This window comes from Corapipo altera, unplaced genomic scaffold (assembly GCF_003945725.1).
Source record: "Corapipo altera isolate COAL_440 unplaced genomic scaffold, ASM394572v1 2, whole genome shotgun sequence".
NCBI lineage: Eukaryota > Metazoa > Chordata > Aves > Passeriformes > Pipridae > Corapipo > Corapipo altera.
Genome location: NW_020884890.1, coordinates 12,051,216 through 12,063,546, shown reverse-complemented (window position 1 = coordinate 12,063,546; position 12,331 = coordinate 12,051,216). Strand labels below are relative to the sequence as shown.

General features: G+C 38.7%; 1 protein-coding gene across 4 annotated transcripts in view; it reads left to right on the top strand.

Annotated features, from left to right (window-relative positions):
- The window catches only part of SNX14 (sorting nexin 14), a 50,245-nt gene extending 39,096 nt beyond the window's left edge, over positions 1–11,149 (top strand). For 2 of the 4 annotated variants that reach the window (XM_027644736.1, XM_027644734.1), the window contains exons 23-28: positions 3,935–4,058; positions 4,576–4,740; positions 5,790–5,885; positions 6,590–6,681; positions 6,836–6,892; positions 10,333–10,503. In XM_027644736.1, the coding sequence (XP_027500537.1) occupies positions 3,935–4,058; positions 4,576–4,740; positions 5,790–5,885; positions 6,590–6,681; positions 6,836–6,892; positions 10,333–10,371 (573 nt within the window). In that variant the 3' untranslated portion in view covers positions 10,372–10,503. Of the gene's footprint in view, positions 1–3,934; positions 4,059–4,575; positions 4,741–5,789; positions 5,886–6,589; positions 6,682–6,835; positions 6,893–10,332 lie in introns of all 4 variants that reach the window. The other 2 variants (XM_027644732.1, XM_027644733.1) reach the window with 2 other exon arrangements.
- Positions 11,150–12,331: the final 1,182 nt, after the last annotated feature.

Below are 12,331 nucleotides of genomic sequence, written 5' to 3'. Positions count from 1 at the left end.
AGTGTTTAGTGACAGGACAAGGGGAAATAGTTTCAAACTGAAAGACAGTAGGTTTAGAATAGATATTAGGAAAAAATTCTTCATTGTGAGGATGGTTAGATGTTGGAACAGGTTGGCCATAGAGGCTGTGGAATCCCCATGCCTGGAATTGTTAAATGGCAGGTTGGAGTAACCTGGTGCAGTGGAAGGTGTCCCTGCCCATGGCAGGGTGGTTTGAGCTAGATGGACTTCGAGGTCCCTTCCAACCCAGACCATTCTGTGATTCTCTGACATAAATACTGTGCAGTAGCCAGGCACCCTCACTCCTGGTGATGGAGGTGGATGTCTTTACCAGGACTGTGTGAACTACCTGTATGGAGTCAATGAGGGGATCTGGCAGGCAGCCAGAGAGACGAAGGTTTTGGTCTTTTTGAGTGCCCATCTGTGAGAAAAGCATGTTATCTCATAGTAAGAAAGTTCTTCAGATTTTTGGTAAATGATAGAGTCGCTTTCCAGCTGATGCTTTTATTGCCACAGTGTTCTCCTATACCTTGTCTGAAGCAGATCTGTTTATTCCAGTTTCAACATGTTGGAATCTGCTGAGAATACAATGCACATTTCCCCAGTGCTGGTGCTGCCAACTCTGTTGCCATGAGTAGGGTACACCCAGACTACCTCAGCAGGCTGAATAAGAAATGCCTGAAGGTCTGTCAGGGCAGGTCAAAGCTTGAGTTCAGTCAGAAATGTTGTTAGTCCTCAGTCAGATTTTCTGCATGCTGCTTCCTTTTGAGTATTCCTGGTGCCTGTGTATGTTTGTGTGTTTTAAATATTGGTGAAAAGACTCCTTGTTAAAAATACACAATGAATGTGGATAGTCAACCATAGTATAGCTGGGAGCAATTGGATTTTATCCTTTATCAGATCCACTAGATTGAAAGAGGTACCAACTTCCTGGTTAAAAAAGCTAAGCAAACAGAAACCCCTGCTCTCCCTTCCTACAGGCACTAACAGAGTTTCTGGCTATCCCAACCATGTTTCTGTTCAGAAGGTCTGTAAGAAGCTTGATCATCTTTTGAAGACACTTTTGTCATACTTTCTAGAATAGGTCAGAACTTCTCAGGTGATACAGACTTTGCAAAATACACCTACAAAGGCATTGTTCTGCTGTCATGTGATGGCCTGCCAACAGCAATAAAATCTGCTTTTGGAACACCGACAGTATAATGTATGTTTATGCATAGTTACTTGGGGGAAGACATGATTGCCTTTCTGTATGCTGACTGATGTGATTCAGGCACTACATACATTCTTTCTTCTTACCATTTTGTTATAATCCTCTGTACTTCGCAAATGAGCAGGAAAAATAGGGCAGAGGTTCATGCCGCTGGCTGTGGATATTGTTCATAGTCATGGTATTGCTTTTATACACCTCACCTGTGCTGGAATGTATAGGGGTGTATGTTTGCATATGTGCTTGCTAACCGTTGCGTAACTTCTTTTTTTCCTGTGAGGCACTTTATGTGAGCATTCATGCTTTCTTTCCTCGTTTTTCCCATCAAGGTGCGATAGCCTATTGTACAAGAGGTTACTTTGGTCTTTTTCTTAATACAGGCCTTTTGTCTTTCACTTGCTTCAAGAGCTTGACTCCCATTATTAATCAATACCAATTCATGGAATTTCCTCATCCAAAGACTTTTAAGATGTTTCATAGTTATAATTGAAATTACTGTTTAATCTTAAAGATACTTGTGAATAATGATAGCATTGAGGTTTGTCTTGCCAGTCTCAAATATTAGCATGCAGAGAAACATTCAAAGCAAAATCCTGTGCTTATCTGAATTGTGAATGTAATCTCAACTTTCGTGTTAGATAACCAATTGTATATTTTTCACTTGAATTTCCTCAGAAGCAAAATTCTGGAAAGCACAAAACGTAGAAGTAGAGATGTAATGCCACTTTGTGTTATGGCTGCTGCTGTGCATTGCAAATGACTATAGAATATTCACTTTCACTGGAATAGTATAAAAAATGTACTTTATAAAAACTGGTCATTGGCTCAGCTGTTTTGCCATGCATTGTGCTGCTGTTACGTTCTGAAATGCCACATACAAGAGTCAGAGCTTTCAAAGCTTGACTCCGATCAAGGAACCGTTATATTTAAGGTGCAAGACAGATTATCCATGTGCAGAGATACATGCATCATTCAAAAGATGCTGCTTCTGCTTTGGGATGAAAGTGGAAATGGCATTTGGAAGTCAAAAAGCTTTGCCCTAAGCTGGCCTTCACGTTTGATTTTTTTTTTTTATAGGTCGCCTACCAGGTTGCTGTTAATGATTTAGCTTGGCCTCCAGACGCTCCTGAACCTGTGTCTACATTGCACAATGGGCTGCTTTGAGTTGGCTCTGTATTGCCTCTGTCAGGTCATGGAGTCTATCTAAAAAATAAAGGAGGCTCTTGTTTAAGTTACAGTAATTCTGCTAGATTTTTTCAATATTGAGGAGGATATAGACTTCAGTTTATACAGGGTTTTTTAAACAACATACCAGGGATGCTTTCATACAGTAGGCGTGAATAATTATGTGTTCTTTGTAGGTCTGTTGTGTTCCTGGATACCAGTCATCCCCCAGTGCATTAACCATATTTGCCCTTTCATGTAATTTATATAATAACCTGGTGTTGTTTAGTTTGAGTGAACCTTGTGAAGATAATACCAGCAGCTTAGCATTTAACAAAAGAGAGGGCCTGAAGAAGTACAGGTCATAACCTGAGTCTTGCCAGATGTCCTGATGTAGTTTTTCCTAACAGTGCAGAGCATTCTGTTTAGAGACTTGCATGATTCAGAGCTTGTGATTTGCATGTTTTATGGCTTTATTTATTTCAGGGAGAATTGCTGTACAGAAAGTGAACCACATATAAGCAAATTACTTCCTGTTCTTTGGAACTAATTTTAATTTGGGAGCGATAAAGAAAAACCTGTGTCAGTGGCAATCATCTCAACACAGGAATGCTATGATTATGTTGCCTTTGCTTCTAGTTCTGGAATATTTTTTTTAGGACCTTGGCATAAACTTTTGAACTTTCTTTTTGTAATACAGAGTATTTTGTATAAATACAATTTTATCTTTAGATCAACTATTTTTGGGATAAGATAATTTAAAATAAACTGTTAATAGGGATTGCTAGGTATTAAATGGGAAAAGCGTCAGGATTCCAAGAGTTTTTCCTTTACAGCTGCTGGAATGCACAGACTTGAGGGCAGAGGGGGCAAGGAGTTCTGCCTAGGTGGTATGGGACCCCTTATGGTGTTCAGGGAAGAGCCTCTTGGGGTATTGCGAGGATTATAATATCTTTTAAGAAAGAACCAAAACCAAGGAAATAGAGGGATCAGGGAGGGGTGTGATGACACTGGAAAACAGAAGGCTAAAGGAATATTAATTGAGAAATTATATAAATGTAAAGAAACCCAAACTTTAGTAACTTAAAAAGATTTATAAAGTTTTTGCTGTAAATAATCAGGCTGGCAGGGAGAAAAGGTATTTCTCTACGTAAAAAAAATTGTATATTTTGTCCAGAAACCATTGTATTTATTTCAAAATGGAAGCCAACAAGAACTTTTAGAAATACTTCAGTGTCGTAGGATCAGAATCGTTTAGGTTGGAAGAAGGTAGCAGGAGCAAAAAGACTCATGAATTAATGTCTCAGGCACCCTGCTGATTTGTTCTGAACCCAGGTATTTTGGTTGTGTAACTTGGCAACATGTGACATGCTCTTTATTGGAAAGTGAAGAATTCAGAAAAACAAACCCAGAAACAATGAAACGAATCAACGCCTGTGATTATTTCTTTGAAAGCTCTGGAAAGAAGCTACTTCTTTTTAAAAAAACAACCCAAAGGACGGATTGCTATCCTTTTGCCTTTGAATGCAAATGATGTCAGTCTTATGTTTCTATTTTTAGCTTTTTAATGATTTATTCAAGAATAATGCAAATCGGTCTGAAAATACAGAAAGGCGACAAAATCAGAACTACTTCATGGAAATGATGACTGTAGAAGGAGTCTATGACTACCTAATGTATGTTGGTAAGAAGTGATTTCTCTTAATTATTCATATACTTCATGCCAAATGTGAAGTTCATGTTCTTTGGTAAGAAATAAAATCTATTGTAGAACTCATATATAGCTCAGCACTTTCAAGCTTATCAGTATACAACTTAGTGACACAGTCATTCCTTAGAAGACTTTATTGTGGTGCGAGAATGTAATTTTTTTTAATCATTCATTATTGCTTAATTATTTTGTTATGTCTCTTTCTTTTTGCATCTCAGTATTATGAACTTAATGGGAGTAGGTCCCTTCGCTTTTCTCAGGTGTGCCTAGGCTGCTCATACACTCTGGGAATGGGAATGATTTAATTAATAAAAATAGCTAAAGGAAGTATTTGATAAGCACTGTGGAGAATACCAATTTTTTCAACGTTGCACTAACAAAACTAAAATATTGCTTGCTTGCAATCTTTTTTTTTTCCTTTTGAATAAATGATTCCTTTGTCAGGAGTATCAGGAGAGCCTCATATATGTATGTCTCTGTAACATTGCAGGTAGGGTAGTTTTCCGCATTCCTGACTGGCTGCATCATCTCTTGATGGGAGGAAGAATTCTCTTCAAAAATACATTGGAACTGTACACAGACTATTACTTGCATTACAAATTAGAACAACTATTTGAGGAGCACCGGTTGGTTTCTTTGATAACACTGCTGAGAGGTTAGTAATAGTTAAATCTTTGGTGTAAAAGTACTGCTTCAGTTTGATATTTGAAATCCCTTCTTTGAAGTTTCCAAGTACTAAACTCTGCAAAGCTTACTAAGCTAGTGGAGTTTTAAAAATCAAGTGTGCCTATAAAAAGACTGCAAAAGCTTGTTGTGGAAAGATGCTTAGTCAGCCATGTTGTCTGTTAGTGATGATTACAGAAAAAAGTATTATGAGTAGTAATTTGCTAAGCTGTGCAAGGAACAAGAAAAACAAAATAAAGGTTGTTTAATGTATCACAGCATGAATGTTTTATGCAGTCTTTAAGTTACTTCACTTCTGTGCTACATCACAGTCCTTTATTGTTTCTCTTTTATTTGTTCCCTTTGTTGTGGTAGGCTTTTGAGAGGGCTTGACTGTTCTTGACCTTAGAATAAGGGAAGGGGAAAGAGGTTAAAAAAATCTAAAAAATGTCCACACAACTCCACCTGAGTGCGGTCTGATTTAAATAACCACAATCTTGCTGAAGCTCTGGCATCAAGGCAGCTCTGTTCTTATCAAGCCAAAAGGGAAACTTGTGAAAGACAAAAAAAGACAGGAGTTAGTCTTTCAGAGCCTAAAACCAAAACTGAGCGCCTGTTATTTCTGATGAACAGCAGTTCTTGCTTTCTTGTTCATAGGTAAATCTGAAATTTTTGACAGTTCCAGACAGTGTTTTTGGCACAAAAACATTATGCTTATATGTTTGAAAGCATAAGGGAAATTGTGAGTTAGGAGATCATAAGTAACCTAAAGTAGAATTGATCCAAACTTATAGTGCTTTAAAATTTATAAAAGAACGGAAACAAATTGTGAAAAGATGATTGACCTTCATAGGAGCAGGGATTCTGGATTTGATCTGGGTAATGTAAGCAAAAGACTATGATCTGGCAAGGCTAGAATTTCCTTCCAGTCAAGGTCATACAGAAAAGATACTCAATTTTGAAGCCACAATCCAAAACACATTTATATGTCAGTGATGTGTAGCTGCCTAAAGACTTCTTTTCAATGTGTCTTTGCTGCAGATGCCGTGTTCTGTGAGAACACTGAGCCTCGCTCTCTCCAGGATAAACAGAAGCGAGCAAAGCAGACTTTTGAAGAAATGATGAGATACATTCCAGGTTCTCTATTTCATGACTGTCTGTATGAGTGTGGTTAATTGCTCAAGCAGATATATAACCCAAATACAGTCACATTACCTTCCCAAATCAAGTAATACTTGGGCTGCTGAGATTTGAGTTAATCAGAGTACTAGGTGTAAAAAACCAGCAGTTAAGTTTAGTCATTTAAATGTTGCTGACTAAGGTTGTAGCGTAGTAATTAATAAAGATACGCTGATGGAAATCAAGAGCTTTACAAATGTGCTTAATATCATAATTTCTTCATCTTTAGAATGTTCCTATGTTTTGTATTTTATCAAGATGAAAAATGGGTTAAAAAAGGCACACCATGAAGCCAGAAGGTACATCTGAGCTCTCCTTACACTGTATAGACGAGGGGAGAGAAGCCCATTTAATCAGAATGTAACTTTAAAAAATCAGATTGTGGTTTATTAAACCATGCATTAGGACAGTAGATTGATATTATAAAAAGTGTAATAATTACTTAGGTGTGCAGCCCTGAAGAAAAGTGAGGAAAAAAATATGAACCAAAAGTGTGTTTGTTTTTCCATTTACCATTTGAGATAGATAAAACTTGAACTCTTTATTTAATTTAAACTGGGGGGTTTCTGTTGATAATTACTGGACTACCATAATTGCATCATACAGCTGTTTTACAGTGCTTTCTCGTGACTTGTATATTTTGGTTTTGGAATTTGGTCTAGATTTAATAGGGAAGTGCATTGGGGAAGAGGCTAAATATGAAGGCATCAGGCTTCTGTTTGATGGACTGCAGCAACCAGTGCTCAACAAACAGGTAACTCATAACATGTGAGAAACTTGCCTTTTGGCACAGGATTTCCCAAAGTGAATGTTTGGTATAGCAGAGGAGTGGGCTCTAATTCAGAGTTAAAAATAAAAAGCAGTAGTGTTGCCTTGAAGTGTCCTTGGTTTTATTTTTTTTCTTTTAGTTAACCTATGTTCTGCTGGACATTGGGATTCTAGAACTCTTTCCAGAGCTGAGTAAGGTATGTGCTAACTCTGTTCAAGAACTGCAGGATTCTTCTAGCTGCTATTGAGTCTGGTCACTGGTGCATTTTGGCTGTTGTTCCCTTGTAATAATAATTTTAAATTTGGGGGGAAATCTGTGTTTTTCTAGTATTTGAATCTGGGTTACTTACATTTTGTTAATTAGCTCTTTCCAAATCAGCCCAGGGCCGTTTGTCTAGCATACAGCAAGTATGAGCTGTCTTTCAGTAGAATTCAACAGAGCAATCAGTGGTCGAGATCTCTGTGCATTTCTCTTTGACTGATTTGTCTCCACTCTACTTTGTGCATTTCCCAATTCAGGAAGGGAATCTGCATGCAGAGCTCATGTCAAGCTGCAACATTTTTCTTGAGAATGTTTGGCAGGAGAAAGTCTTAGCCCTAGTTTGGTCACTGCAATGTTAACTCCAACTTTCCAGATAAAGGAGACAGAATTTGCATAAGAGAAATTGCTATATAAATGCATATCACTAGGTTTGGGATCCATCTCATATTTGTACTTATGTATATCAAACCTTCACAGGGTTTTACATAGCAATTTTACAGTTTGGTCTTCATAATAAGCAGGAGATATTTGCTAGTTAGCTAGACAGAAAAAAAACAACCCAACAAATAAAAAAATGCCTCATTAACAATAAATTGATTGCATGAACCCTGTGTCTGAAAACTGCAAAGTGCCAGCAGTGATTTGTTTTGCATGATAAACAGAAACAAATATTAGATATTGGAACAAGCCAGGACACCTTCCATTGTTTCCACTGAAATGAGGCTGGCTCAGCATGTTTGACCTACTTTGTAGCTGCCCTCCTCATGCCAGTGTTCAGACAGCTAAAAACAAGCAAAAGAGCTTGTTTCCCAGCTGACCAAGGGAACAAGGAAGTAGCCTGGAGATTTGTGTGCTGAAAAAAAAGACCTAACTTAGACTTGCTGTTTTACTCTGCTTTACGGGTTTTGTGTCCAGTAATAGATACAGCAGCTAGTAGTATGTGTATATATATATACACAGATATATATATATATATATAGGAACACTGGTCTTTCATCAGTTGATGATGGAAAAAAACAAGTGGCATTTAAAGCACTGGTCAGGCCCAGAGGCTGGTGATCAATGGAATGAAGTCTAATTGGAGGCAAGCCAGTACCTAGGGAGGTATTTGTTGTGGCTCCAGTCCTGTTTAACATCTTCATTAATGCTCTGGATGATGGGACAGGCTGATGATGACACAAAACTGGGAAGAGTGGCTGATACACCAGAGGGTCCTGTTGCCATCCAGAGGGAGCTAAGCAGACTGGAGAAACAGGCTGACAGGAACCTCCTGAACCTCAGGAACTTCAACAAAGAGATGTACAAAGTCATGCTCCTGGGGAAGAACAACCTCAGGATGGGCTGGGGGCTACGCAGCTGGAAAGCAGCTTTGCAGAAAAGGACTGGGGTGTCCTGATAGACACAAAGTTGAAGAGAAGATTGACAGTATCCTGGGCTGCATCAGGAGTGTTACCAGCAGGTTGAGGAAGGTGATTCTGCCCCTCTGCTCAGTGCTGGTGAGGCCACATCTGGAAATACTGTGTGCAGGACTGGGCTCCCCAGTACAAGAGAGACCTGGACATACTGGAGAGAGTTCAGTGGAGGGCCATGAGGATGATGAAGGAACTGGAGCATCTCTCCAATGAGAAGAGGCTGAGAGAGGTGGGACTATTCAGCCTGGAGAAGAGAAAGCTCAGAGGATCTTATCTATGTAAATCCCTGAGGGTATGGTACAGAGAGGACAGAACCAGTGGTGTGCAGTAACTGGACCAGAGGCAACAAGCACAAACTGAAACACAAGAGGTTCCCTCTAAACATCAGGAAACACTTTTTCACTGTGAGGGTGACCAAGCACTGTCACAGGTTGCCCTGGGAATGCTGTGGAGTGTTCATCCTTGGAGACGTTCAAAAGCTGTCTGGACATGGTCCTGGGCAACCATCTCTAGGTAGCTCTGCTTGAGGTCTAGGCCAAGTGACCTCTAGAGGCACCTTCCAACCCCAACCCTGCTGTGATTCCATAACTGTGTATATTTAATGAGGTAAAATGTTTTTTCTTCAAAAACAAATCAGGAAAAGATTACTTAATGCAAATCAAGATCAAATTTTGTACTTCTTAATCCATTCTTTTTTTCTGTGTAACTGTGACACTGCCTGACTGCTCTGCAGTGTTTCATAACCACCTGCTGAAGAGGGGACCTTTAATACCACCTTTGCTCCTGGTGAAACAGCAGAGTTGAGGGCTGGGCTTCCCCTTTCCTTATGCCTGAAGCTGGTGGAAACAGAGCAAGGGAATCACTGGCCCAGATTTCAGTAGAGGAAAGGAAGAAAAATACTTCAACTAGGAACTTCAGCTGTTTTCCTGTTTCGGATGTACTGAGAGCAACACAGAACAAGTGCTGCATCTGTGATGTTTGGCAGTGGGACCAGGACTGAAAAGGGAAATGCAAGGTGGAGAGGGTATGGATGGAGGAGTGGCAGTGGTTTTCATCTAGAGCCCTGGAAAATGTTTCCCCAAAATCACTGCAAACAGACTGTAAAGCCATTTAGAAAGAGAATTTTTTCCTTCTAACAATCGTAATGGGGAAGTTTAAAAGTAATGACTGGTTCTTACTTAGCTATCTGTTATATTACAGGGGGGGAATCAATGCCTGTCCTCTCTATTCAGCAGAGACTAGTCCTTTTTGAGTTGCTTCATGCCAAAATGTGTTTGTAGTTATAGTGAAGAACAAAAAAATATTTCAGGTCAGTCATCATTTAAAGGGAAAACTGAGCATCCTGGAAGTTTTGTTTCCAGCACTGCTCCTTTGGCAGAGAACACTGCGATGGGAGAAATGGGAAAATTGTCATTAGCAGGGATGTCCATCTGCTTCCACTCTTGAGATTGGTATCTCAAAGGTATTTCCTGCTACACGTACCAGCGTGGATACATGCTGGGTCACTTGATGTGTTTGATGGCAGCACGCGTTAAGTGAGCAAGGTCGAAGGATAAGAGCCGAAAAACTCTGATACAATGTGCAGTCAGTCCCTTGGAAGTCCGTCAGACAGGATGCAAGGAAAAGGACAGCTGAGAGGGGAGAAGCATTCCTAGCAGAGGAAGGAAAGAAATCCACTTGAAAAAACATCGCTCCACTATCATTTCCAGAGCAGCAAATTGCTCTGTTAAGAAGACTGTATTTAGCAGTTAGGAGTGGGAGAGGTGGAACTTCCAGAGGGAAAAGAAAATACCTATTTTGACAAATAGTATTAAAAGCCAGTAGCCGTCCTTTCTCTTAACTCTGGTTTCAAGCGGATGTTTTCAAATACCATTAATGATTGCAGCTCAATCCAGTCTTTTCTATGTAAATGTGCGTTTTCAAACCTAGAAAGTAAATTTTTTTCGCCCTTATTGTTTAACAGGGTCCGAAGGAAACGAGCTCCGTGTCAAGTTGGATGTGAGTGAAGGGACCTTGCTGGTCACCCTGTAGCATCTGCTGTGCACTTTTGTAATGGACATGTGACATTTTAACCTTGCCTTGTATATTTTCTTGTAAATAACATAAAATTTAAGTTCTAAAAAATATCTTTATTCAATAAAGACATAAAAATTTAATATCAGTTGCAAGTAAATAAAATATTTGTACTTTCTGTTTAAAATTTGTTTTAGCTGTTACCAGTAAAAGTCAAATTAATTTCCCCCAAATCTCTCCATGTGTGAAATTACAGGATGACATCAAATAAAGCAGCTTGGAGATCAGCCAACTTATGCTTTACCAAAAGAGCAATTACTGGATGTCTTCCTTAAAGGATATATAGAAAAAATATTTGGAAGAAGCTTTAGAATGCTCTCATTACGCTATTTTTAACTGTCTTAACAAATCTTACTATTTTTTAAAAAAACAAAATTATGTGATTGAATCTGTTGCATACAAATAATCTCAGAACTATCTTTGGCCTTTATGCTCTCTGTGAGCACGGAAAATAACATGTAATTTTAGTCTATTTAATACATGACCTTCAAATCTAAAGCATTCTTAAAGTAATAATGGGTGTGAAAAGTGGTTTTGACTTTTACCTTAGCCTTTATTTTTCTGCATTTTCTTACCTGGGATTACCTGACATCTGGCATCCTAGGATGCAAGTCTGTTCACAACTTTTTTTAAAAATTGGGTGGAAGATTTTTCCTGTAAATCTTAATTTGTTGGCCCAGCCTTTGTAAAAGAGACTTTGAAATGGACTTTCATGTGTGGATTTTTAACAAGTTTTACTCACAGAACAATACAGCGATATTTTAATAGGCATTCCTCAGTTTTTGTTTTCAGACAATACCCATTTTCTCCTTCACTACAAACCAACCAATCTAATGCAGCATTGGTGTTCTTTGTCAATACAGTTTGTGCTATCTGTCTGTATTAGTACTGCAAACCTTTTCCTTCTCTTTGTCAAAGGAAGGTAAAATTGTTATTTCTCTTCTCTCTGGCTATGCCAGAGGAGTTGTTACAACTCTAAAAATTGGTGTGCAGGTACAGTTTGGTCCATAAGTGCCCTCTCTGTTACTGGTTTTATGTTGATTTGGGTAAGACCATTCTGTAAATTAACTACTCTTAAGGGCTGGTATCGGCAAACCATCAAATGCCAGGGCATAAGAAGTAGTGTGTAAAGGTCAGTCATCGTTTGTTGTCATGTTGCAGCTGTGGAGTCCAGAGCTTTTCATGCACAGCCTCTCAATGTATGTGGAAGCGAATGAGATCTTGAAATTTAAATATACTGAGTGTTTATCTTAGCACACCTTCTCCTTGAAATCTGCAGGTGCAATGAATTTAAGAGCCAAGTAGCTTCAGGGTTGAAAAAGAGTGTAGTGAGCTTTCCAGAAAAACAAAACAGGTTTATTTAAAACACTGATAATGAGTTTAAAATAGCATTGAACAACATGAAAACACATTGATGGCAAAAATCCCAATGTGAATGAACTTATAAAAATAATGGTTGGTTGCATTCATTTATAATCAATCACTTCTTGATAAAGCATCAGAAGTGTACACTTAGCATTTAGTCTGATTTTTGATTTCATACTCATTAGCCTGTATTTACAACTGTATTTTTTTAAACACAGCCTTCCCATAGAAGAGATGGGCTTTTGAGGTATAACCACAGTTATCATAAAGACAAGTTATGCTGTAAAAAGCCCCATTACCTGGCTATTTCCAAAGGATGCCACAGTGCTGCAGGAGTCAATGGCTCTATCTGACATTCTCTGGGAATGTTGCTGATACAGAGTAAGAGGCAGGAGTCCTGTGCTTTATTCTTTGGAAAAGGTAAAAAATCGAGCATATTTATATGAAACACAGTCACAGATTGTGTTTTTGCTCTAGACACAGTCCCCAAACTGGTCATATTAAAGAATGAAGAATACTCAATT